General features: G+C 43.4%; 1 protein-coding gene across 1 annotated transcript in view; it reads right to left on the reverse strand.

Annotated features, from left to right (window-relative positions):
* Nucleotides 1-485: 485 nt before the first annotated feature.
* LOC139375341 (tyrosine-protein kinase receptor-like) overlaps nt 486-27,243 on the reverse strand; it is an 83,469-nt gene continuing 56,711 nt past the window's right edge. The window contains exons 13-29 of the mRNA XM_071117036.1: nt 20,814-20,964; nt 20,180-20,299; nt 17,099-17,255; nt 16,448-16,630; nt 15,703-15,801; nt 14,936-15,088; nt 14,589-14,702; nt 12,215-12,401; nt 11,973-12,063; nt 5,448-5,512; nt 4,562-4,691; nt 4,370-4,467; nt 4,184-4,276; nt 3,836-3,937; nt 2,180-2,314; nt 1,947-2,037; nt 486-1,853 (exon numbers count right to left, since the gene is read on the reverse strand). Coding sequence (XP_070973137.1) covers nt 780-1,853; nt 1,947-2,037; nt 2,180-2,314; nt 3,836-3,937; nt 4,184-4,276; nt 4,370-4,467; nt 4,562-4,691; nt 5,448-5,512; nt 11,973-12,063; nt 12,215-12,401; nt 14,589-14,702; nt 14,936-15,088; nt 15,703-15,801; nt 16,448-16,630; nt 17,099-17,255; nt 20,180-20,299; nt 20,814-20,964 — 3,043 coding nt within the window. The 3' untranslated portion in view covers nt 486-779. The remainder of the gene's footprint in view (nt 1,854-1,946; nt 2,038-2,179; nt 2,315-3,835; nt 3,938-4,183; nt 4,277-4,369; nt 4,468-4,561; nt 4,692-5,447; nt 5,513-11,972; nt 12,064-12,214; nt 12,402-14,588; nt 14,703-14,935; nt 15,089-15,702; nt 15,802-16,447; nt 16,631-17,098; nt 17,256-20,179; nt 20,300-20,813; nt 20,965-27,243) is intronic.

Here is a 27,243-nt window from a genome sequence, read left to right on the forward strand (position 1 = left end):
ATGCATTTAGAGAGGGTAAAGTATTAGTAGACAATGTGTATAATACGGTAGAACAGACTAAAGTATTAAGAAAATAAGTGTGGAATGACTAAATAAAATGTAAATGCTATCTACAAAATAACTATGACAATTCTAAACAAGAGATTCACTTTTGCTTATGAGCCAGATAGAGAACAGTAGATAGCACAAGTAATTATAATTGTGATCACAAGTTCATACACTCTCTCTGGTCTACTCAGTACCCATCACAGCACTTTCACACATACTTAACATCTCCTTTCTGCTTTGTCCATCACCTGCATAGGCAACCATAGCTTCCTATATGTTTTCACAGTATTGATTTAGCAGTCAATTCCAGTCATTCATTCCAGTGTATACCTAACAAGGTAATGTTATAAACAAAGAAAGGAATGGATTAACGAAAAATCCCCGAACCAGAGGAGACACTGCACATTTGAATGGATGCCAGACATTGCAGATAGAAATCCTCTGAGGCTTGGATGTGCTTTTGTGCCAGTGACGGCCTTCTTGGGCTGTGTCACATTCCACCTCAGGAATAGAACATGCTACCTGTCTCCTGGCAAAGCAGCATCTCTTTCTGTCTTTAACCTGTTGTGTTTTCTTGCTACTGTGGACTTTCATATAAATCTCTCACCGTCTACACTAACTACAAAGCATCATCAGTAATACCAAAACTACACAATAGTGTGTTCCTGTGCATGGCCAGTGAGGTGTGGGGTCTGTTCCAGTGTTCTGCTCCGCTCCCCCAGGGTCCAGGGTTAGACAGGGGTGACACTGAGGTCCTCAGACAGAGAGAAGCCTGAGTCTCTGTCCCGGGTGGGTTTCTCAGGCTTGGTGTGTCTCCTCACATCCTCGTGTCCGTAGCTGGCGTGGCGCTTCAGTAGCAGTTTGGGCATATAGGAAGAGGCCGCACCCAGGCCTGCCCCTGAGCAGGAGGAGAAGCAGGAGGAGAAAGAGGTGCTGGGAGCACAGCTGGTGCTGGCACTGGTGCTGGGGAATGGCTCTGGGCCTTTGGGCACCACCAGGGGCAGGCTCTCTGCCTCATAGCTCTGCTCATCGTAGGCATAGTTGACATTGCCACAGGGGAAGCTCTGCAGCTTAGCCAAGTCCATGCCCAGGGCCTGGCCCCCACTGGCTCCCCCTGCTTGGCCCTTCCGGGAGGACACCAGGCTGAGGCTGGGCGCACCCTGGGTCTGGGGAGCAGAGAGGGCCTGGCAGGCTGGGAAGGGGGACGAGGAGCACAGACTGCTGGGGACAGGGAGGCCGCTACTGCCATCGCACCCAGAGTCGGTGCAGTCAGAGGTACCTGCCTGGGGGGCGGAGTAGCTGCTGGACAGGGGCATGGACTTGGTATGAGATAGGGCTGCCTTCCCCCGTCCAAAGCTCTCCAGCACCCAGGAGCCATAGGTTGGGTTCCACAGGTTCTTTGTCTTGTTTTTTAGCCTCTGGCTGCCTGAGAAGGAGCTGTCCCTGGAGCAGGGCCAGTTGAGGGGCTCGGGGTGGAGCCAGGCTCCAGGGCAGACACCTGGACCCGGAGCAGGAACAGGCTCGGCCCAGCAGGGCTCCAGGGCCTCGCGGTAGGAGGCCACCTCCTGAGGCAGCTGCTGGGGCCGCAGCAGACAGGGATTGTGGGGCTGGGGCAGCGACGTGGGACCCATGCCCAGGCCCAGACCCAGACTGCTCATTTGAGGAGAGAACTCCTGGGAGGCAGTGTGACCCAGCAGCAGAGTGGTCAGACTGCCTGGGGTGTCAGGGCGGATCACAGTGCTCAACTCCTCCTCCACTGTAGGACCGTACTCCACAGGCAGGGGCGTGTTGATCACATCAGGGTCCTGGGCAAAAGAAAATAGAGAGAATAGAAAACAGTGAATATGTATGGTGAGTGTTGTGAAGAAATGCATTCCTGGCTGCCAGTGGGTCAGTACCTGAGTGCAGTAGTTGATCCTCTCCAGAATGGTCGAGAAATTGGGTCTGTGTTCAGGGCAGTGCTGCCAGCACTGAGTCATGATCCTGTACCTACAGAAGAGAGTTGGAGAAAAGCCAACTGAATCACGGATTTAAGTCTAAAACTGCATATTGGCCTTGCAACGGACCTAAATCCATTATAAACTCCCGTCAAGAGAATTAACTCTCCATTAGCTCAATCTGATCTACTCACACAGGCCCGGGACAGCTCTTAGGGGGGTTCATCCTCCCCCCACTTGTCACAAACTCCAGAACCTCCTGGTTGGTTTTGCAGGGATAAGGCATGTAGCCTAGAGAGAAAATCTCCCAGAGCAGTACACCAAACGACCTGCAGAGAGAGAGCAGAGGTCAGAAAAAATAGTTGATATGAGAAATCAGCTGCTTCAGAAACTATTGATACCCCTTGACTTATTCCACATATTGTTATGTTACAGCCTGAATAAAAGATGGATTACCCATAATGACAAAGTGAAAACATGTTTTTAGACATTTTTCCAAATCTATTGAAAATTAAATACAGAAATATCTCATTTACATAAGTATTCACATCCCGAGTCAATACTTTCTAGAAGCATCTTTGGCGGCAATTACAGCTTTGAGTCGTCTTGGGTATGTCTGCATTGGCTTTGCACATCTGGATTTGGGGATTTTTTTGAAGGGAGAGGGGAGTCTTTCAAAGATTTTCAATGGCACTGAAGTCTGGCCTTTGGCTGGGCCACTCAAGGTCTTTCACATTCTTGGTCTGAAGCCATTCCAGTGTTGCTTAGGATGTATGCTTGTGGTTATTATCCAGATGGAACCTAAATCATTGTTTTCACTCTGTATTTGCCCATATTTGTCTCCATGCATTGTTCCCTCTATCCTTACCAGTCTCCCGGTCCCTGCCTCTGAAAAGCATCCCCATAGCATGATGCTGCCACCACCATGCTTCACGGTAGGGATGGTGTTAGACCGGAAATAAGCTGTGCCTTGTTTTCGCCAGACAAAGCGCTTTGCATTCAGGCCAAAGAGTTAAATTTTTGTCTCATCAGAACACAGAATCTTTTGCCTTATGATCTCAGAGTCTTTCATGTGCCTTTTTGCAAACTCCAGGCGTGCTGTCATGTGCTTCCGTCTGGCCAGTCTCCCATAAAGCCCAGATTGGCGAAGTGCTGTAGAGACTGTTGTCCTTCTGGCAGGTTCTCTCATCTCAGCCAATGAACTCTGTAGTTCTGTCATAGTGGTCATTAGGTTCTTGGTTACCTCCCTGACCAAGGTCCTTCTTGCCCGGTTGCTCAGTTTGGTCAGACAGCCAGCTCTAGGCAGAGTCTGGGTACTTCTATATTTCTTCCATTTCCCAATGACGGAGACCACTCTTCTCTTGGAAACTTTCAACACTAGACATTGTTTTATACCCTTTCCCAGATATTACTCGTCACAATTATATCTCTGAGATCTGCAGACAGTTCTTGGACTTCATGGTATAGTTTCTGCTCTGACATGCACTGTCAACTGTGGGGCCTTATATAAACAGGTGTGTTTCTTTCTAAATCATGTTCAAACCATTTGAGTTGGCCACAGGAAACGGGATGCACCTGAGCACAATTTGGAGTGTCATTGCAAATGGTTGTTAATACTTATGTCAATGAGATATATCTGTATTTCATTTTCAATAAATGAGCAAAAATGTCTAAAAACCTGTTTTCACTGTCATTGTGTGTAGATGGCTAAATAAACAAATTCTGTCTGTAACACAACAAAATGTGGAATACTTCAAGGGGTATGAATACTTTCTGAAGGCACTGTATGTACTGCTACTGGTCATTCAACTACAGTTTGGATACATCATGTAATAGAGTGAACGGGTTACCAGGTGTCAGTCTTGCAGGTGAAGATGCCCTCCATGAAGGCCTCTGGAGGCATCCACTTGACGGGAAGCATGGCACGGCCACCCTTTCTGTAGTAGCTGGCCCTGTGGAGGAGAATGAGTCATGGTTAGTGTCTGAAACCCCTCTATAACTAAATGGGAATAGTACGCTCAAGTCTTCACTGCGTGGAGACTAGACTGGTCCAACAGATATGTTGAGATATCAGCTGGGAAAAACACAGAATGGAGAAATGAAACATTACAAGGTGTTAAGATCCTTTTGGGGGGATGCTGAACTGAAGCAACAAGCAGCATGGTACTGGGACAGAGAGAACTGGTGGTTAAGTATACCTGTATATGTCACGCGCCATTCCAAAGTCTCCTATCTTAGCCACTCGGTCTGGTCCAGGGCAGGTCAGCAAACAATTCCTGGCAGCTATATCTCTGAAACACATAACAAACAGCATTGAATACCTCTTTATGTAGTATGAATACTGTATACAAAAGGCTAATGGTTTGGTAGGAGGACATGGTAACCTGTGGATGAAGTGGTTCTCTTCTAGGTAGCGGCAGCCGAAGGCGATGTCTCTGGCCACATGTAGCAGCTCCAGCATGGTGAGGGAGGAGCTCTGACTCTGAAAAGATACCACACACACAAAACCATTACTACTAACAGACCCATAGGGCTGTTGAACACTTCAGGCAGCTGAGAGACACTCTGCTACCGACCGTTTTGGGTCGGTTCTGTCTCAGGAAGCTCTTCATATCGCCTCCAGTCATCAGCTCCAGGAGGATACAGCGGGGCAGGATCTGCAGACTCACCCCGATGCAGCGCACTATGTTCTGGTGGCTGAACTTACTGTGGACACACAAGAACAGTGGTGGTGAATACACTTCTGTACCTCAGGCTAGGAGAGTTGGCCAGACACCAGCTATAATGGCTTTAGGGTACAGGACTGTTTTTTACAAGTTGTGTGTGATATGGTGTGGTGGCATCAACATATTAATGAATGTGTCTGTGTTTATGTCTAGGCTGTGTCTAGTATTATTAAATCACCAGGAAACACTCCAGGGCCCAATTTACCCCAGGGTACTCATTATGTACTCTGTTGTGCCTGTCTTAGACCGACAGTGTCTGCTCGACAGAGATGCTTTTTAATGCTTTCAGCAGAGCTCCATTTGGAGGTGAGACAGATTTCTTCCTGCAACCAGCTGCTTGTTACCTCAACGGCGATGAATTACCTGACTCTCTATGATAAACAACAGCTGGTAAGCTTTTTACCAAAATAAGCAGTGAATGAGTCACAAAACAAAACATGGCATCAGATTAGACTGCCAAGCGCTAAGTGATGGTATGACAGTGTCTGGGTGTCGTCTGCTTCCCTCATACGTTACACTATGTTACTGTGTGTGTGTGTGTGTGTGTGTGTGTGTGTGTGTGTGTGTGTGTGTGAGAGAGAGAGAGAGAGAGAGCGAGTGAGAGAGTGTGTGAGAGTGAGAGAGTGTGTGAGAGTGAAAGTGTGTGTGAGAGTGAGAGTGTGTGAGAGTGAGAGTGAGAGAGGGTGAGTGAGAGAGTGGAAGTGGATGAGGCCCTGTGTGTTCCAGCCTAGTCCACCTCATAATCAGAGCCTCCATCAGGAAATCCATTTCGTCCTGTTCGGAGCAGATCTCCGGAAGAGTCTATGGAGCAGAAAGGTAATAACAGTCAGTCTATTCAGAACAGAACACATGCCGAGAGAGAGACACCCCATGGCATGCACTCATCAGATGATTCACCCAAGGAAATTACAGTGGATTTTCATAACAGACTTTTCTAGAGAAATCTATGAATGAATTAATATATGCAGCAGAAAGACTAAAGAAATGAATTGTGTTCTGTACAATGTTAATGTCTACAGTATGTATGTGCAGTGATGTTACATTTTAAACCTACTATTATATTATAATGTAATCAGTCATTATTTGAGTTGCATCTTGCATTTTTCCAAGCAGAAGTGATACAAACTGACATGTCGTGTCAGAGTGAAACACAGAAGGATCAGTGTTGGAGTCTTTTTAAAGGGCACCAGCGTGATCTCCTTTGTTAGGTTATAGGTCTGTACGTCACTATTACTTACAACACAGAGCTAGAGCCTTTCTTAAGGCAGGTGTAAATACAGTGCCTTGCGAAAGTATTCGGCCCCCTTGAACTTTGCGACCTTTTGCCACATTTCAGGCTTCAAACATAAAGATATAAAACTGTATTTTTTTGTGAAGAATCAACAACAAGTGGGACACAATCATGAAGTGGAACGACATTTATTGGATATTTCAAACTTTTTTAACAAATCAAAAACTGAAAAATTGGGCGTGCAAAATTATTCAGCCCCCTTAAGTTAATACTTTGTAGCGCCACCTTTTGCTGCGATTACAGCTGTAAGTCGCTTGGGGTATGTCTCTATCAGTTTTGCACATCGAGAGACTGACATTTTTTCCCATTCCTCCTTGCAAAACAGCTCGAGCTCAGTGAGGTTGGATGGAGAGCATTTGTGAACAGCAGTTTTCAGTTCTTTCCACAGATTCTCGATTGGATTCAGGTCTGGACTTTGACTTGGCCATTCTAACACCTGGATATGTTTATTTTTGAACCATTCCATTGTAGATTTTGCTTTATGTTTTGGATCATTGTCTTGTTGGAAGACAAATCTCTGTCCCAGTCTCAGGTCTTTTGCAGACTCCATCAGGTTTTCTTCCAGAATGGTCCTGTATTTGGCTCCATCCATCTTCCCATCAATTTTAACCATCTTCCCTGTCCCTGCTGAAGAAAAGCAGGCCCAAACCATGATGCTGCCACCACAATGTTTGACAGTGGGGATGGTGTGTTCAGGGTGTTGTTCAGCTGTGTTGCTTTTACGCCAAACATAACGTTTTGCATTGTTGCCAAAAAGTTCAATTTTGGTTTCATCTGACCAGAGCACCTTCTTCCACATGTTTGGTGTGTCTCCCAGGTGGCTTGTGGCAAACTTTAAACAACACTTTTTATGGATATCTTTAAGAAATGGCTTTCTTCTTGCCACTCTTCCATAAAGGCCAGATTTGTGCAATATACGACTGATTGTTGTCCTATGGACAGAGTCTCCCACCTCAGCTGTAGATCTCTGCAGTTCATCCAGAGTGATCATGGGCCTCTTGGCTGCATCTCTGATCAGTCTTCTCCTTGTATGAGCTGAAAGTTTAGAGGGACGGCCAGGTCTTGGTAGATTTGCAGTGGTCTGATACTCCTTCTATTTCAATATTATCGCTTGCACAGTGCTCCTTGGGATGTTTAAAGCTTGGGAAATCTTTTTGTATCCAAATCCGGCTTTAAACTTCTTCACAACAGTATCTCGGACCTGCCTGGTGTGTTCCTTGTTCTTCATGATGCTCTCTGCGCTTTTAACGGACCTCTGAGACTATCACAGTGCAGGTGCATTTATACGGAGACTTGATTACACACAGGTGGATTGTATTTATCATCATTAGTCATTTAGGTCAACATTGGATCATTCAGAGATCCTCACTGAACTTCTGGAGAGAGTTTGCTGCACTGAAAGTAAAGGGGCTGAATAATTTTGCACGCCCAATTTTTCAGTTTTTGATTTGTTAAAAAAGTTAGAAATATCCAATAAATGTCGTTCCACTTCATGATTGTGTCCCACTTGTTGTTGATTCTTCACAAAAAAATACAGTTTTATATCTTTATGTTTGAAGCCTGAAATGTGGCAAAAGGTCGCAAAGTTCAAGGGGGCCGAATACTTTCGCAAGGCACTGTACACCTGACCAGCAGTACACATTATGAGTGCAGAGGGAAACTGCCATAGAGGAGGAACACTCTTAGTTACTCTTAGCATTTTAGTCAAAAGGTTATCAATATTAGTTTTTCCCAATTGTTTACACAATAAAACTGGCCCATGAGGCACAATGACCCAAACTTGTAACTCATTTACAGGTTTGGGTCATTGTGCCAGACACCACATCTGCAATACTAGTGGCACATGTTTTGCTTTACACCAAGACTGCAATTTTATAACAAACATTTGGCAAAACACAACACACAATGCTCTACCTTTGGCACAACCTTCACAACTAAAATATATTGTGTGCAAATGAAAAGCAACTCAGTTCAACAAGCTAAGCTCAATTACCAATTGATCACTTTCTCTCTTCACATGTGCAAACACTAATTGCATAAATGTTCCCTTTGCAATCAGACCTTTGATATGGATACAAAGCCCACAGGTGAGAACTCCTGTGTTTGGAGAACAATGGAAGCAAACTTGGCAGAGAGAGGTGGAGGAGAGGTTGAGGTGGGGGTAGAGGTGGAGGTAGAGGTAGAGGTAGAGGTGGGGGTAGAGGTGGAGGTAGAGGTAGAGGTAGAGGTGGGGGTAGAGGTGGAGGTAGAGGTAGAGGTGGAGGTAGAGGTAGAGGTGGAGGTGGAGGTGGGGGTAGAGGTGGAGGTAGAGGTAGAGATAGAGGTGGAGGTGGAGATAGAGGTAGAGGTAGAGGTGGAGGTGGAGGTGGGGGTAGAGGTGGAGGTAGAGGTAGAGATAGAGGTGGAGGTAGAGGTAGAGATAGAGGTGGAGGTGGAGATAGAGGTGGAGGTAGAGGTGGGGGTAGAGGTAGAGATAGAGGTGGAGGTGGAGATAGAGGTGGAGGTAGAGGTGGGGGTAGAGGTAGAGATAGAGGTGGAGGTGGAGATAGAGGTGGGGGTAGAGGTAGAGATAGAGGTGGAGATAGAGGTTGAGGTGGAGGTGGAGGTGGGGGTAGAGGTGGAGGTAGAGGTGGGGGTAGAGGTAGAGGTAGAGATAGAGGTGGAGATAGAGGTAGAGGTGGAGGTGGAGGTGGGGGTAGAGGTGGAGGTAGAGGTAGAGATAGAGGTGGAGATAGAGGTGGAGGTAGAGGAATATGTTATTTGTCTTATGCAGCTGTATGACCCAGTGGGTGAATAAACTTAGTTTGAGCTTTACTAAGCATCCGTGAGTTTTACTCTTATTTAGAACCTTACAAAGGCGAAACAAGAAAATGTTTCATGTATTACTGTATGAAATTGGGAGCTATATTGCTTTGCAACATGTTTATCTTGTATACTGTATTACTGTAGTGTTTACTGTACTGCATGCTATTTTGTTTTTGTAGAACTGAAAGACGAACACCACGTACGTGGTGGTAAAACGCATCTATTTACAGACGAACAGGAGGCTGCCATTGTGCAAATGGTAGTTGAAAATAATGCCATAAGACTGCGGGAAATCGAACAACAGATTATTGAAAACCCTGGCATCTTCAATATCAGAGTGAGTTTATCATGAAAATCAGCCAAGACCTCAGAAAATCAGAATTGTAGACCTCCACAAGTCTTGTTCATCCTTGGGAGCAATTTCCAAATGCCTGAAGGTACCATGTTCATAGGTAGAAACAATAGTGCACAAGTATAAACACCATGTGACCACGCAGCCGCCATACCACTCAGGAAGGAGACGCGTTCTGTCTCCTAGAGATGAACGTACTTTGGTGCGAAAACTGCAAATCAGTCCCAGAACAACAGCAAAGGACCTTGTGAAGATGCTGGAGGAAACATGTACAAAAGTATCTACATCCACAGTAAAACAAGTCCTATATCGACATAACCTGAAAGGCTGCTCAGCAAGGAAGAAGCCACTGCTCCAAAACCACCATAAAAAATCCAGACTACGGTTTGTGACTGCACATGGGGACAAAGATGGTACTTTTTGGAGAAATGCCCTCTGGTCTGATGAAACAAAAATAGAACTGTTTGGCCATAATGACCATCGTTATGTTTGGGGGAAAAAGGGGGAGGCTTGCAAGCCAAAGAACTCCATCCCAACCATGAAGCACGGGGGTGGCAGTATCATGTTGTTGGGGTACTTTGCTGCAGGAGGGACTGGTGCACTTCACAAAATAGATGGCATCATGAGGCGGAAAATTATGTGGATATATTGAAGTAACATTTCAAGACATCAGTCAGGAAGTTAAAACCTGTTTGGGAAAGGCGTGCCGCTAGCGGGACACCTCGACAACATCCGATGAAATTGCAGAGTGCCAAATTCTAATTAAATTACTATAAATATTTAGCATTCATGAAAATACAAGTGTAATACATGAAAATAAAGCTTATCTTGTTGTTAATCCTGCCAAGGTGTCAGATTTCAAAAAGGCTTTACGGCGAAAGCAAACCATGCGATTATCTGAGGACAGCGCCCCACATACCAACACATGAAAAACATATTTCAACCAAACAGGTGCGACACAAAGTCAGAAATAGCAATATAAAAAACGCGTTACCTTTGATGATCTTCTTCTGTTGGCACTCCAAAAGGTCCCAGTTACATCACAAATGGTCATTTTCTTTGATAATGTTCTTCTTTATATCCATAAAACTCAATTTAGCTAGCGCGCTTCAGTCAATAGTCCATCCAGTTTCCCTCCATCAAAATGCATACAAAATAAATCCCAAACATTACAAATAAACTTTTCCAAGCAAGTCAAAAACATTTAGAATCAAACCTTAGGTATCCTAATACGCAAATAAATGATAAAATTGAAGTTCATTACTGGAGATAAATAAGAAAGAACACACTTTCCTCCACACACTTGGAAACACTACAGCCAAAATGGGAGCCACCTAGAAAAACTACAATATTTGGGTCATTTTTCCAAAAACCAGCCTGAAACTCTTTCTAAAGTCTGTTGACATCTAGTGGAAACCCTAGGAACTGCAATTTGGGAGGACTTGGGCTTATAATTACAGTACTAGCCATGAAAACAGTGGTAAGCTGAAAAAAAATCATTGGGATGGTTTGTCATCGGGGTTTCGCCTGCCATATCAGTTCTGTTATACTGACAGACATAATTTTAACAGTTTTAGAAACTTCAGAGTGTTTTCTATCACTTATATGCATATCCTAGCTTCTGGGCCTGAGTGACAGGCAGTTTACTTTGGGCACGCTTTTCATCCGGACGTGAAAATACTGCCCCCTCTCCCAAATGATTAATGCTTGGTTGCAAATGGGTTTTCCAAATGGACAATGACCCCAAGCATACTTCCAAAGTTGTGGCAAAAAGGCATAAGGACAACAAAGTCAAGGTATTGGAGTGGCCATCACAAAGCCTTGACCTCAATCCAACAGAAAATGTGTGGGCAGAACTGAAAAAGCATGTGCAAGCAAGGAGATCTACACACCTGACTCAGTTACACGAGCTGTGTCAGGAGGAATGGGCCAAAGTTAACCCAACTTATTGTGGAAAGCTTGTGGAAGGCTACCCAAAACGTTTGACCCAAGATAAACAATTTAAAGGCAATGCTACCAAATACTAATTGAGTGTATGTTAACTTCTGACCCACTGGGAATGTGATGAAAGAAATAAAAGCTGAAATAAATCATTTTCTCTACTATTATTCTGACCTGTCACATTCTTAAAATAAAGTGGTGATCCTAACTGACCTAAAACAGGGATTTTTTTACTGCGATTAAATGTCAGGAATTGTGAAAAACTGAGTTTAAATGTATTTGGCTAAGGTGTACGTAAACTTCCCGACTTCAACTGTATGTGTGCTTGCAGTATGCTGTTTGACATGTATTGAGTCATGTTGAAATATAAAACAAAAAATGTTGCATTTGTGTTCCTTTCTTGTTTGAGTACACACAAACAATATACAGTAAAACAACAACATCTTAGTCTTTACACTGAAATAGGTTCTGATAGTAGTGTTTTGAATTTGTCACATTGGTGTGATCTCTGTTGTCACTAAGTTTGATTAATTTGATTTGTGTGTGTGTCTCATTTGTATGCCGAGTTTAATTTTGAGCAGGGAGTACATGATTTTGATTGCTGTGTTTCATTCTGCAAGATGTCTGTGGGGTTTCGGGAAATTGGCTAACTGTTTTGTGTTTTGTGCTTACAATTTTGAGTACATGAGATGTAGTTTCAGCAAACGTGTGTTAACAACTGGGAAAAACTGTAAACATCATCTTCTACACTTGTTTTTGGCTATTCATGCATTTCATGCAATGGCCAAGAGGAATTATATAATTTAAACTGTTCTGTGCTGATATATTCTTAGTCATGGAGGAGCTATGGAGCCGAAAGAAGAGGAACTGACCTTTATGGCCACTTGCATGGCTGTGTTCTCTCCATTCATCCCTAGAACCTGGCCTTCATACACCTCCCCAAATGCTCCATGGCCCAATGCCCTGCAAACACACACCAAGCCAGACAGGTGACAAAGAGCTTCACTCCAGAGCTTCACTCCAGTGCTTCACCCCAGAGCTTCACTCCATCATGTAATGCACATTGTAGCTTATAGTTCAGTGCTCAGTCAGCTGTACTGTGTGTGTGGACTACCTGAGGAGGGTGATGTTCTTGCGCGGTACTTCATTCAGCTCACTCAGCGAAGCAGCCTTGCCAGCAAAGCAGTAGTTTGGGTTGTAATCTGTCATGATGGTGGATGATCGGATCTTACTCAGCTTGTATTCTGGGCTCTGGAGACGCAGCCTGACCGCGTGCAGCTGGTTCTTCTTACGGTAGTATACTGTAGGAGAGAGAGACCAGGAAGACAGTGTTGGTTACTGTTATACAGTCCTCGGCTTCAAACTGTTGCTATACTGTACCTATCAGAGACATAACAACACACTATCCCTGCATCAGACACACTACCCTAATGTCTGTCTGTCCTCTAACCTCTGGCCTCTGACCTCTGGCCCTGGTCCAGTCAGTGACTAGCTGTGAGTCTGTGAGTTGAGGACCGAGGACTCACCCTCCGTGGAGGCGGCCCGCGGCCCAGATGCAGGTTGGTAGTCTGCATGGGGGGCTGGGTGGGGGCCCTGGGGGGCGATGCGTGGTGGTGAGAGGTGCCCTCTGCCGTGACGTCGAGCTGCAGGTGCAGACAGACGCGACGCTCGGGGGGAGGAGTGGGGGGGCCGTGGACAGACTACCAACCTACTTGAGGGAGAGCTCAGGTGAAGAGACAATGTTAACTGTCTGAGGTCTGTCTCCACCTGGATGGGCCCTCACCATGGGCCACAGTGGGGCTGCTTGACCATCTGGCTTTTGGGTTGAGTTGAGTGTGTGTGTTGTATTGTGTTGTGTGTGTGTGTGTTGTGTTAAGTTGAGTGTGTGTATGTTGTGTTGTGTGTGTTATGCATGTTGTGTGTTAGGATATAGAGAAACTATATATTGATACTGTACAGTATGCCTTTTGAATTGACAGTGCTAGAGACAGGAAGCAGCTCTGATATCACTTCCTCTGAGGCTTATGGGAAAGTTCTGTGGTCTTACGCAAAGGGACTTTCACTCCACAGTGAAGCTTTGTGTTAATGACAGGTTTTAATGATTTAGCATTGGAGAAAAAAAACAGTTCCACTTCAGTCAGAGCACAGTGTGTTACAGTTAGTGCACAAGTTAAACTCTAAATATGAGGATCTCATACCGACAGAGGGAATGTTGACATTTGGTGATATCAGTTTGTCTGACATCATCAAGAAAAAAATTATACCATCCCACTGGGCACACACTGGTTGAACCAATGTGGAATAGATGTTGAATTGACATTCTGTCATGGTAAGACACTCCATGATTAGACACTCCTTAATCAGCACTGTCAGGAAAGTAAGAGTCCTACACTGCCAGAACCCCCCCCCCCCCCCCTCATACTGCAGCACACGGTCGTCAAAAAGGAGCAGTCAAAGAGAAGCTGAAAATTATCCCTCACTGTTAAACATTTCTGTCCCAAAAATGAAAAAGACAATCAGTCAATTTTTGGAGCATGAGCACACATAAAGTACACATATAACACAGTAGCAGCATTCATTATGATATGAATCATTGATCGCTCATTGGCAAGACGAGGTTAGTATAATAGATTATTATTCTTTCTTTCACTCCTCAATGTTTCCAAAGCAGAATAATCATAGGTACAACTTAAAAGTTAATAGCAGTCATTTCCCTCATTCCCTAATCATTCCTTTTAACAGGCTTATTGTGCAATCATTAGCATTAAGCGATTATACCATGTTTTACCTTGAATTAAAATAAATCCATGTGATTATAAAACAAGTATAGAAGGTAAGAATTGTTACTGGTGTGGCGATTTGTCCAATGTGCACTTTTAAGCATGACTAGATAAACAGTATATGTATTTTTATTGCACATACTTGGGACCATCAATCCCAATGTGCCAGACCACTAAATGAATACTTAGCCAGCCCCTTCACTCTGATAGAAACATCTTAGATTTTGTGGAAGTAAAGTGCAAGAGTGAAAGGTGGCTAGACAGTAATCCCTTCAGCCCCTCCTAAAGTATGTGTATCACAGTTCAAATCAGTTCAGTCTCTACCAGGCTTGATATCTGGAAGAAATATAATGCCCAAGGGCTGACAAGACAAACCCATTTTTGTCAATGTGGATTTCCCAAAAGAGGATTATAAGCAACAATTCCTAAAAGGCCACCTTTGGTACTATTTTCTACAAGTATCTTCCTGACTGTTAAATGCAGTGTTGAATCATGGACTTCCACCATTCACTCACATCCAGCGTCACATTTCCCTCAAAGAGAATACATTAAACCACAGCTTGGTTTACAATGCCAAGCTCCTGCCTTTTCATGATGCTTTCATTGTCAGAAAGTTAAATACAGTATCATTGGCATGGAAAGAAACAACTCACAGACGGTGAAAGGTGGAGGGCACAGAATCAACACAGAATTGGAAGAGGCTCTTACTGAGGGTGAGGCTGGCGCAGGTCAGGACGATGACCGTCACCACGATGGTTGCCACCACAGCTAGGATGAGGGACAAGGACAGCTGGCCTTCTGGAGCGAGGCCCTGATGGGCTGCTGGGGGGTCAGAGGTCAGGGTTAACAGAGAAAGATGGAGAACCACTCAGATCATAACAATGCATCAAAGACAATGGGATTACTCGAGAGGTAGTTCCTTCCGTAACATTTCTCAATTTCTCTCCTTTTATGAGTGTACCATTTCAAGAGAAACACAGTGGTAGACTTTTAAATTTAGCATATATGTTCTCAAAACACATCTAGTAAAATTAGGATTTTTACTTGACTGTTACCTGTGCAGGTGACGTTGTCACTGGCCAACACCTCCTCGTTGTGACAGAGGCAGATGATGAGTTGAGTGTCCTCGTCCCATTTGCAGCTCTGGGTCTGGCAGTGACCGCAGTTGAGCTGCACCTTGATCTCACATTCTCCATGGCTCTCCATGGCTGAGTGGGGAGAATGACAGAGGAAGTTCACCACATGAATCTCACAAGAAGAATGCTGTAGCAGAAGCACTGGTCAACTTAGCCATATCTATGGCTAAAAAGAGAAGCTGTTTTGCAATCAGTGTTCTTTCTCTTCATCATAACGTTGTCAAACACTGGACTTCAATTCTTAACTATGGTCAACTAAAACAAATCATGGTTTCACTGTAAAGTCGGTACTGCATGGCCATGGGTCAGTTAACTGTTTTAGTTTGTGTCTTTTTCTTGTCTGTCACTACACAGATAACTGCTTTGTATTCTATCCTGCATTGGCGGCACATGCATTGGACTCAAATGACATTGTCGTGCCGTAAAGAATTGAGGGGCTGTCTGTTCCTCTACATCATTGAAAAAAGAGAAGGTTGCCTGGCGCCAGGATCAACAGGATCCGTGAGGTCCTGAATTAGTTAACTAGTGTCTGAGGGATGAGGAGCCCATCCCTTCTTCTCCCACTGAATCAGAATCAGGTGGTAGAGACACACAAACCTCTGTGTTACGGCCTTGGCTCGCTCTCTGCTCTCCCCTTCCTCTCTTCTGGCCCCCAGTGACACTGATGAAGGAGGAGAAAGCCTTACCTGCCAGCGGATGGAGAAATATTTCCCCCGTGGGATTAACAAAGGAGATGCCATCCTGACCGCCCGCTGTGATGTCATCAATCAGCGCAGCATCGCCACCTTGATATAGATGAAACACGATATCAAAGATAAGTGAATGTAGAGAGATTGTAAAAGTCTATGTTTGAGTTAATAATAACAATGGTTTATTATTGCTTGCATAACATATGCTCACATTATAAATGGCAATCTTTATTTTGATCAAAGATGGTCTGGGTAGAGGGAGTATGTGTGGTATTTTAACGATGTTGAAAGAAATCGCGTTTTTCTCAGTCTGTACACATCTCCTCTCAGTGTGTGCCATGTTTTTCAGAGGAGCCAAACGGACCTCCAATCTTATCAGTCAATTAAGTAGAACTTTCTTCCCCAGACAACACAAAAAGCAGGGTCTTTCATGATCTCAGTATGAGTTTAACCTGTATCATAATGTCACAACATTCAGAGAGGGATGTTTATTCTGTCACCAATCCATGACTAGTAAATCATACCAGATAAAGGCAGAAAAGCAGTGAATGTTATCAGCCTTCCCCTTTCCTTGGGGCCAATGAAAATTCTCCAGCATAAATGTATTTGTCAGATTCATCACAGCTAGAAAAGAGCTGGAGGCTACAGAGGGAGGATCTTAAATCCTATAATAACACCCCTAGCAGTACAGTATGGCACATAGGAAAGCAGTAAATATTATTATGAATGTGTGTTAGATTACCTCTGTATCCGCCTCCTCCTCCTCCAGCAGTGCAGGCTCCCCCTCCCCCTCCAAACCCCCCGAAGGTGGCCCAGGACAGTTTGGATAAGGCTTGGGGGCAGGAAGAACCCCCCTCTGCTCCCTCCAGAAGAGACTTCCCTGCCCACAGGTGGCTGGAGGAGTCCTTCCAGCCTCCACCTCCCCCTGAAGCACACACACACACACACCTCATTTAGCCATCACTCTCTCTAAACACTTCTTCTATTGATGTTTGCATAAGATGTGTCGATAAATTCTCCATAAGAACTTGCTGGTCAAGGAGGATTTACAGGGAATGTTCCATGAGTCTTTTCCAAGTACATTAATACAGTATTGCCATATACACTATGTATTTTCTTCCTTTTCAATGGTTGCATAAGTCAAAAGGCTGCAACCAAGATTATAAGCAGACCCATAGGATAACCAGGGGTCAGGGCCAGCTTCTTGATATAAACACATGCACTCCTGCCCTTTCTCTGACACCTTCTACTGAAGACGCTCAAGTAGGAGCTTTAGCAGTCAGAGAAATGAAAGCCATGTGTTTTCAAGGAGCAGATAGCTAGCTCTGTGAAGAGAATCTCAGAGGGAAGGGAAAAGTGGAGGGGGTGAAGTGAGGGGGGAAACCCAACCAACCTGCTGCTCCAGTCTTGCCATTGGAGCTGGAGGCCACTGTGTCGTTCTCATACTGCTCCAGAGGGATCTGGTCCAAGCTGCTCTCTGGGTCCTCCAGGTAGGCCTTCCCTCCACCACCAGCCGCTATCAGTAGAGGTACCAGCACCCCACCCTCCATCTGGCAGGGGTCACAGTCAAACACAATAGCAGCTTAAAAGGTCCAATGCAGCCATTTTTATCTCAATGTCAAGTTATTTCTGCGTAACAATTAAGTATCTTACTGTGATTACTGTCAATGGTCAAAAATAAACAAAAATACATTCTTAGCAAAGAGCAGTTTCTTAAGCAATAATTTTGCTAGGACTGTCTGAAAGTGGTCTGAGTGAGTTATTGGCAGAGAGGATTGGAACTGTAATTTATCGCCCGGTGATGTCATTAGGCAGACAAAAACTCCATCCCACCAAAACAGTCTGAAAAAAAAAGCTTACACTAGGGGGCTTTATTTAAACAAACCTAACACAATGGTAAATCTAAGCGCAGGCGGTAGAGCTATAGTTTCAGGAGGGTGTCAGAAATATTTTTGCTATTGTCACTATCACAATTATCAGCACATTTGCTGGCGTTGGCGTGAAAGGGCTGAGTTTTGATGAATAAACAAGTTGTGGGTGTGTCTAGGCTTTGCCCCTCACTGGCCAATCAGAACGTGCTCCATAGTGAAATATTGTATGTGGTTGCTTCAAGTTGTGTATTTATGGTCTTTTATGTTCTGTCTTTGTATCAGTTCCAATGTTAGTCCATTACTCTTGGAACTACCCATCCCGGATCCGGGAGAATTGTCATCAACTACACTAATTAGCATAGCGCAACGGTCAAAAAATATAACTCGAAAATATTCATATTCATGAAATCACAAGTGAAATATAGTGAAACACAGCTTAGCCTTTTGTTAATCACCCTGTCATCTCAGCCAAAGCAAGACAAGCGTTTGTGTAAGTTTATCGATAGCCTACCATAGTATTATGTCCAGCTAGCAGCAGGAAACTTGGTCACGAAAATCAGAAAAGCAATCAAATTAACCGTTTACCTTTGATGAGCTTCGGATGTTTTCACTCACGAGACTCCCAGTTAGACAGCAAATGTTCCTTTTGTTCCATAAAGATAATTTTTATACCCAAAATACCTCCGTTTGTTGGTCACGTTATGTTGAGAAATCCACCGGAAATAGCGATCACGACAACGCCCCAAAAAAATCCAAATTAGCTCTATAATATCGACAGAAACATGGCAAACGTTTTTTATAATCAATCCTCAAGGTGTTTTTCAAATATCTATTCCATAATATATCAACCGGGACAATTGGCGTTTCAGTAGGAGCGAGAGGAAAAATGACTACCTCTGTCTTTTATGCAAGAATCACTCTGAGAGCCCTCAGCTGGCCACTTACGCAATGTAGTCGTTTACGCTCATTCTTCAACATAAAGGCGTGAAACTACGTCAAAATGCGGTAGACACCTTAGGGAATACGTAGAAAAGGAATCTGGTTGATATCCCTTTCAATGGCCAATAGGGGTGCATAGGAACACAATGGTTTCAAAACATGAGTCACTTCCTGATTGGATTTTTCTTAGGCTTTCGCCTGCAATATCAGTTCTGTTATACTCACAGACAATATCTTTACAGTTTTTGGAAACTTTAGAGTGTTTTCTATCCTAAGCTGTCAATTATATGCATATTCTAGCATCTGGTCCTGAGAAATAGGCCGTTTACTTTGGGCACGTTATTTTTCCAAAAATGAAAATAGTGCCCCCTAGCTTCCAAACCAAATTAAAATGTAGACCTATTTTTGATAAATACATTCACTTCAACCCATTTGCAGTCCATATTGTTCTAAGTAATTGCACGGCTTCAATAGCATTCTAGCAGGGTCTAGTCCTACTGTAAATTGCATTATGGCTTAGCATTGACATGTCAAACATTGTCAATAAGCAAGATTACATTTATTATTGATAAGGCCTAAAAAGAGAATGAATAATTCGAATCAAATTCTAAACAAAACAACAACTTATTTTAATATTAAAACAAAGCAGACCATGGAGGGTTTTACGCACATCCAAATCTTTTCACAGTAGCTGGACAAAGATCCTGAATAAATAGAAAGGGAGAATGTCCACTCACCGTTGTACTGCTCCCAAATAGGCCTATGTTTTATGAACATAGTCGGAACCATCTTAGAGATCAGATCGCCTTCACACATCTCTACAAGTAGCATTATAACTGTCCCATGTACATTGTCACCATAAAACCAGGAAGGTCAATCATTCTAATAAGTTTGGTTGTAATACAATTTTATGAAAAACAAGCAATCAGTTTTTTTTTAACAACAACAATAATAAATAAATGTAAAATGTAATGACATCATAAAATCTCCAGGATTAAAGACACTGTTGAACCAGCCTTCGTTGTAGTAGGCCCGATGGAGGGCTTTCAGAAATTAGCACATTGGATTATGTTTTTAAGGACACACCTTAAATATTTACAGCCACCCATCCGAGTGCAAGCAAAATGATATTAGACAGGTAAATAGCTGAACCTGGCGTTAGGGCTGGAACATGCCAGTTTTTAAATGATGAAACTAACGTGCATTTGACACTAGCGCCGCCTTAACACCAGCCAAAAATGGCATTATCATAATTTTCACAATTTCACATTATTGTTCCAACAGTGTGGAAATATATATAAAACACAGGAAAATCCCATTTTTGACTGCACTCAGCTTTTACGAGGACCACTCTACCCTCTGTCATAGTCCATAGTGCAACTGAGGGTCCAGTCCTGCGTTTCAAAGAGATAAAACCTCTAGATTAAAGGGTTCTTGTCATACAAACCAGTTAACATAAACTCTGTCCTCTACTGCTTGTAACACTACATCTGTAGATAAATACCATGATAAATAATATTTTAGAATGGCTTCAGAAGACCTTCTAAGCTCATCCATCGGTTCATATCTAACAGCTACATGTGCTTCCGATGGACACCATCATGGCTTTCATTTTGTGGAGATGAGCTAAAGGCAGAGAACAGTTGACTCAAGTTAGGTCTTACCTTGTAGATATAGGTGGCTCCTCCGCCTCCCCCTCCTCCTCCTGCCCACTCTTCATCAGTGAACTCATCTTCTATCACCGAGGATTCCCCCAGGCAGATCTTCTGTGTCAGGGGATTTCTCTACAGAGAACATTTGAATGTGGTTAGATCAGAGAGAGAGATTTTCTTTTCATACCATCAGGAGATAAATACTTCAGGATGGCACCCGAGATAGCAGAAAGTTGAAAGGAAAGTAAACGCTCACTAAAATGAATCGGACATATTTGAACAGCAGGTTATCCGGTAACACTTTATTTGGATAGTCCATCTGTAGACGCTCTATAGACTATTTACAGACTCAGTAACATGTCGACTAACTATCTACTAACCCCTAGCTCTAACTCTAACCTTAAACCTTATTCTAACCCTAAACTTAACCCTTACCCTAACCCTAACCCTAACTTTAAACTTTATCTTAACCTAACCCTAACCCTAACCGTAGCAATCAGTTGCTTCTCAACAGATAGTCTGTTGATAGTATGGCCATCTGTAGAGCATCTACAGATGAAAAATCCGGACTATCCAAATAAAGTGTGACTGTTTATCCACCCATAATGTCCCCCGAGGTAACCTAACTCTCCCCTCAACGACTCACCCCTGGACAGGCATCCTCCCCCTGATGTCCCACCAGTATATACATGATGTCTCCCTTCTCAAGAGGGAAGATGGCTGAGATGAAGACCCCGTGGGAGCGCTTGTTGTGGTTCTTTGCTCCTTTGCCACCTGCGGCTCCATAGGCTGAGATCCTAAAGATTGCACAGTAAACCATAGAAATTAAATTAATAGAAAGTGTGTCTTCATTCAAGTCAATGATGGCATAATGGGTGGACTGGCAGCCATTTTGAGTGCATCCATGCCAGGAAGTAAAAGCAGGAAGTGTACCCTTCAATCTGTGTTGTGATTTGTTGACATTACAAAAAACACATTCCATTGTTTGATCCACATAAGTTAGCATCATTTGAATGAACATTCTACATGACCATGGCAATCCAGCATCAGCTGATAGACCATTCCAAAATACAATGGAAATTAATTGCATCACAATAACAGGCAGCAATTGCGAGTGTACCTACGAGTTACCAGATTGCCAGGGTTAGACCTTCCAAGCCCATTCTATTCATTCTATTTCTATGCAGTAAACTATGGTGGCAAAATGACAAACTTTGTTATGTACATGCGCTGTATGAGCCTTAAAACCTGTACATTTCCACTGGCTGTTTCTCTCATGTAAGAAGAAGCCCGTGTTTTTCCTCTATTTTCTGAGCAACTTGGTCACTCGGCCAAAGACAAAGAGCCTCTGAGAGTGACCACAGGTTTTGGTCCATCCTGTTCTTTTCATATCTTTCAAAGGCACAGCTGTGTGGAGACATGAAGAGAACAGAGACTAGCTTGAGCAGCAGTGACAATTCTATCAGCAGAAAGGAGTGACAAACTGGCGTTATCACTTGTTTGTGTGCAATGTTCCCACCATGCTCTCACACACCTGCTAAACTGCCACGTAGACAGAGGTTGTATTTTCATATTAAGGCTCTTAACTCTGCTCTGTTGTTGAGTGGATTGTTAACCAGCTCCAGATGTGCAAATCTTCTAATAAAAAGTTGTTGTTTTGAAAAATCTGCCGTCTCTCTTCCTTTTGATTAGAATTTCCACAACAATTCTTGTCGATGAGGATGGGATGGCTAACTCCGTTCGCTGATCGCTCCTGGGACTCCAAGGTTAACTACACGCTCCAAGGTTAACCACACTCCGCCTGAGTGGAGCAGAAGGGACCCGCCTCGGACCCTCCAGGCAGCGTCAGTGGACAGATACGCCATTCCGAACAATAAAATTAAGGTTGAGACTGACGTCTCTAAAGTGCATGTTAAAATATAGATATTGTTATAGTCACAGAAGACTACTGTGTGTAGAGGAAAATTCACCGTGTGTGAGTTTCACTCTGTGTGAGTTTCACTGTGTGTGAAAAAAACCTTGTCTTAGTGACAAGGAGGGCTCTACTGTGTGTGGAAGAGAATTCATTGTGTGCGAGTTTCACTGTGTGTGGGTTTCACTGTGTGTGAAGAAAACCTTGTCTTAGTGACAAGGAGGGCTCTACTGTGTGTGGAGAAAACCCTGCTTTATAACACATTATTTGGCAAAGTACTAAATGAATATGAATTGATATGCCATGGTTTGTAATGGTCAGATGTAAATCCATGAGTTATGTGATTCCAGGACAGGGTCCTGAGATAGAAGTAAGAAACTATTCCTGCAGGTTAGCACATTATTTTGGAAGGAGCAATTTGACCAATGGAGCCGTAGGTGAATTGGTTATACTTGGGATAAAACACATACAACATTTTGTATAGGGGGAAATACTGTATGGGTACAGAATTCTAAATTACATAAAGAAATTACAAAATATTTTGATGGCGAAGAAACAACCCCTTTTGAGTTAACCCATATTTCATTTGAAGAAAGAATGAGGTCCCTAACTAAATATAGCTTGTTTTGTGTGTTTGTTTTTGAGTGTGTGTGTATAGATGGAGTTTCCAAATGGGAGCCAAGAGCAGCAGGGGAGAACCCTGTCGGCCCAACCCGCAGACTGGACCAGGTGAAGGTAATGGTGGATAAGTGGGGCAGGAACATTCGGGAACAGGTACCGCTCTGGCACAAGGTAGCAGAATTTCCCTTGAAAGGCACATTAAGCGAAATTTTGTTAGCAGAATGTAGAAAGAAGTTACAGGACTTTGAGAGATTAACCAAGAAAGGCAAGGCGAGTAGAATAGACTGGGATGATTTTAAGAAGTGGGAAAAAGAAGCAGAGAAGGGCAGATAAGAACATTAAAGGAATAATGGTAAATTATTAGAAAAGAAGGAGAAACAATGACTTTCCACCTCCCTATTATACCCTTGTATCCACTGCACCAGCACCTGCCCTTGTTGTCCAACAACGGTCTGCTCAGCCCCCTCTCCCGCCGCAGCTCTACCCCCAACAAGACCTGATAGGACTGCAGGACCATCAGACCCCTCAGAGGCAGCCCCAGAGCAGTAGGAACCATTCTACACACCACCTACAATGACTCCCGTTTCACTGGAGGACTACAGGCATAGATTGGAGAACTGTTTCCGCAAACACAGTGGCATCAGACTAGCAACCGATGACTACAACAGCCTCAACACCAGCATTCCTTGCTGAAAATGGCCACAAAGTTTCTAAGAAAAAAAAGCTTGAGCTTGTGTCTAAAACTGTTAAGTATCTAGGACATGATATTACACCAAATGGAGTCTCAATCCGTTAAGTATCTAGGACATGATATTACACCAAATGGAGTCTCAATCCGTTAAGTATCTAGGACATGATATTACACCAAATGGTGTCTCAATCCGTTAAGTATCTAGGACATGATATTACACCAAATGGTGTCTCAATCCGTTAAGTATCTAGGACATGATATTACACCAAATGGTGTCTCAATCCGTTAAGTATCTAGGACATGATATTACACTGTAGCAGGAAATTGGCTCTAGAGCGTGTGGCTGTGATTCTATCTGTACCACAGCCAGTACCACAGCCAGTTACAAAACGACATATGTTGACACTTGCAAATCTTCTATTGTCGAGCCTGGCTGCCTGAATATGCTGAGGTTGTACAGCCACTCTCTGACCACAAGGGGGCGATGAATGACAAGATAAAGTGGAATCCAGGGGGACTCAAGGAGAACCATTAGTGGTTTATGCAATGACTACGGTTGCCACTACTCTAGAGAGTGCTAAATTACCACCACATCTGTCAGCCCAAGCTGCATAACTGTTTGCGCTCACTAGAGGATGGATTTTGGCTTTCAAATTGAATTTAAGGGAACAAAATGTAATTCAAAATATGTCTGGAATTAGTTAACTGATTGATCTAAGTGCTGTTAAGAAATGTAACTGTTAAAGAACTAAACAAATAAGGAGGGTTATCCCATGAATTAATGTGTGGACGCACACAATAACAGAATGATTGTGTAATGATGAACTGTTTGAACTGTTTAACACATTTTTCTTGAGGACAGGTCAAATACCCGTCAAGTACGGCGCTGGAATGATAAGTTTCTATGCTCTGTGTTGCACTTAACAATACCCTGAAGTCTATTTTCCCCAGAATTGAAGCAGCTTTGCCTGAACCAAATGGAGGACAGCTCCACAAACTTCAACCAGGCGATTGGGTGGTCATCAAGGACCTCCGCAGAAAGATTTGGCACCAACAGCGCTGGACTGGTCCATTCCAGGTGCCCCACAATGAATCGTCGTAAGCGACCCGAGTAGGCACGGGAAGACCAGGACCAGACTCCGTGCATAATATTTGTTGCTTTGGTGGTCAGTCTTCTCATTGCAGCTGTTGTCTGGGCCCTGGGAGAAGTGGCCACAATGCAACTGAAGAGTACCAGCACAGTCCCACAGTGGGACTTAACTAACAGCTGCTCCAGCTCGAGCCAACGGCAGACTCAGGACGGGAGTCCAGCAGAAAATAGCCAGCCCATTGTTTAAGAAGTCGGAATCAATGCATCAGCGTGATGATTGTCCTCTTTGCACAGATGTAGAGTGTACTTCTGTATGACTGTTTGACTGTTGAAATTATTCCCTTAAGAATGTTTTGCACCATGTGAAGGTAAAGATCTCAGTGGCACAACAGAGGCCATTTACAAAGTCAACTTCTTATGGCTGGAAGGCACTGTTTCCACATTCGGATGAAAAGTGTGCCCAGAGTAAACTGCCTGCTACTCAGGCCCAGAAGCTAAGATATGCATATTATTAGTAGAAAACACTCTAAAACTGTTTGAATGATGTCTGTGAGTAAAACAGAACTCATACGGCAGGCAAAAACCTGAGAAAAATCCAACCAGGAAGTGAGAAATCTGAGGTTTGTAGATTTTTAGGATGTTTTTAGTATAAATATTCAATAATGTTTCAACCGGAGAATTCCTTTGTCTTTAGAAATGCAATGGAAAGCAGCTACCTCTCACGGGAGAGCGCGTGATCAGCTCATGGCCTTCTGGCAGACCTCTTACTCAATCAGCTCTTATTCTCTCCTCCTTCACAGTGGAAGCCTGAAACAAGGTTCTAAAGACTGTTGACATCTAGTGGAAGCCGTAGGAAGTGCAATTGGACCAAATTTACACTGTATCTTGGATAAGCAAAGAGTTGAAAAACTACAAACCTCAGATTTCCCACTTCCTGGTTGGAATTTTTCTCAGGTTTCCGCCTGCCACATGAGTTCTGTTATACTCACAGACATCATTCAAACCGTTTTAGAAACATCAGAGTGTTTTCTATCCAAATCTACTAATAATATGCATATATTAGCATCTGGGACAGAGTAGGAGGCAGTTCACTCTGGGCACGCTATTCATCCAATAGTGAAAATGCCGCACCCTATCCCAAAAAGGTTTTAACTCTGCACTGTTGTTGAGTGGTTTGTTAACCAGCTCCAGATTTTCAAATCTTATAAAAAGTTGTTGTTTTGAAGAATCTTCAGTCTCTCTTCCTTTTCATTAGAATTTCCATGACAAAACACATGAGGAGACCACTGAAGGCCATGTTTGGTGTCACGCCCTGTTCTGTTTCACCTGTCCTTGAGATTGTCTCCACCCCCTCCAGGTGTCACTGATTTTCCCCAGTGTATTTATCCCTGTGTTTCATGTCTCTCTGTGCCAGTTCGTCTTGTACGTTTTCCAAGTCAACCAGCATTTTTCCCGTTCTCCTGCTTTTTGCTATTCTCCTTTTTCTAGTCCTCCAGGTTTTGACCCTTGCCTGTTTCTGGACTCTGTACCCACCTGCCTGACCCTTCTGCCTGCCTTGATCATTAGCTTGTTTGCCACTCTGTACCTCCTCGACTCTGATCTGGTTTTAAGCCTTGATATTGTATTGTTGATAAGCTAAAAGCCTTGATATTATATTGTTGATAAGCTAAAAGCCTTGATATTGTATTGTTGATAAGCTAAAAGCCTTGATATTGTATTGTTGATAAGCTAAAAGCCTTGATATTGTATTGTTGATAAGCTAAAAGCCTTGATATTCATCAGTGCATGGAAAGACAAATTATCTATAAATGGAGAAAGTTCAGCACTGAGTAGCCACCCTGCAAAGATGACTGCAAGAGCACAGCGCAGAATGCTCAATGAGGTTAAGAAGAATCCTAGAATGTCAGACTTACAGAAATCTCTGGAACATGCTAACATCTCTGTTGACGAGTCTACGATGCGTAAAACACCAAACAACAATGGTGTTCATGGCAGGACACCACGGAAGAAGCCACTAATGTCCAAAAAAAACATTGCTGCATGTCTGAAGTTTGCAAATGTGCACCTGGATGTTCCACAGCGCTCCTGGCAAAATATTCTGTGGACAGATTAAACTACAGTTGAGTTGTTTGGAAGGAACACACAACACTACGTGTGGAAAAAAAAAGGCACAGCACACCAACATCAAAACCTCATCCCAACTGTGAAGTATGGTGGAGGGAGCATCATGGTTTGGGGCTGCTTTGCTGTCTCAGGGCCAGGACAGCTTGCTATCATAAACGGAAAAATGAATTACCAAATTTATCAAGACATTTTGCAGGAGAATGTTAGGCTATCTGTCCGCCAATTGAAGCTCAACAGAAGTTGGGTGGTGCATCAGGACAACGACCCAAAACACAACAGAATGAATGGGTTCAACTGAAGAAAATAAGCCTTCTGGAGTGGTCCAGTCCTGAGTCCTGACTTCAACCTGATTGAGATGCTGTGGCATGACCTCAAGAGAGCAGTTCACACCAGGAATCCCAAGAATATTGCTGAACTGAAACAATTTTACAAAACAAAATTACTCCTGACCATTGTGTAGGTCTGATATGCAACTACAGAAAACGTTTGGTTGAGGTTATTGCTGCAAAAGGAGGGTCAACCAGTTATTAAATCCAAGGTTTATGTACTTTTCCCACCCTGTACTGTGAATGTTTACACGGTGTGTTCAATAAAGACATTACATTTTTTGTTTTGTTTTACATTATGTAATTTGACAG

This window comes from Oncorhynchus clarkii, chromosome 19 (genome assembly GCF_045791955.1).
Source record: "Oncorhynchus clarkii lewisi isolate Uvic-CL-2024 chromosome 19, UVic_Ocla_1.0, whole genome shotgun sequence".
In the NCBI taxonomy this organism is placed as follows: domain Eukaryota; kingdom Metazoa; phylum Chordata; class Actinopteri; order Salmoniformes; family Salmonidae; genus Oncorhynchus; species Oncorhynchus clarkii.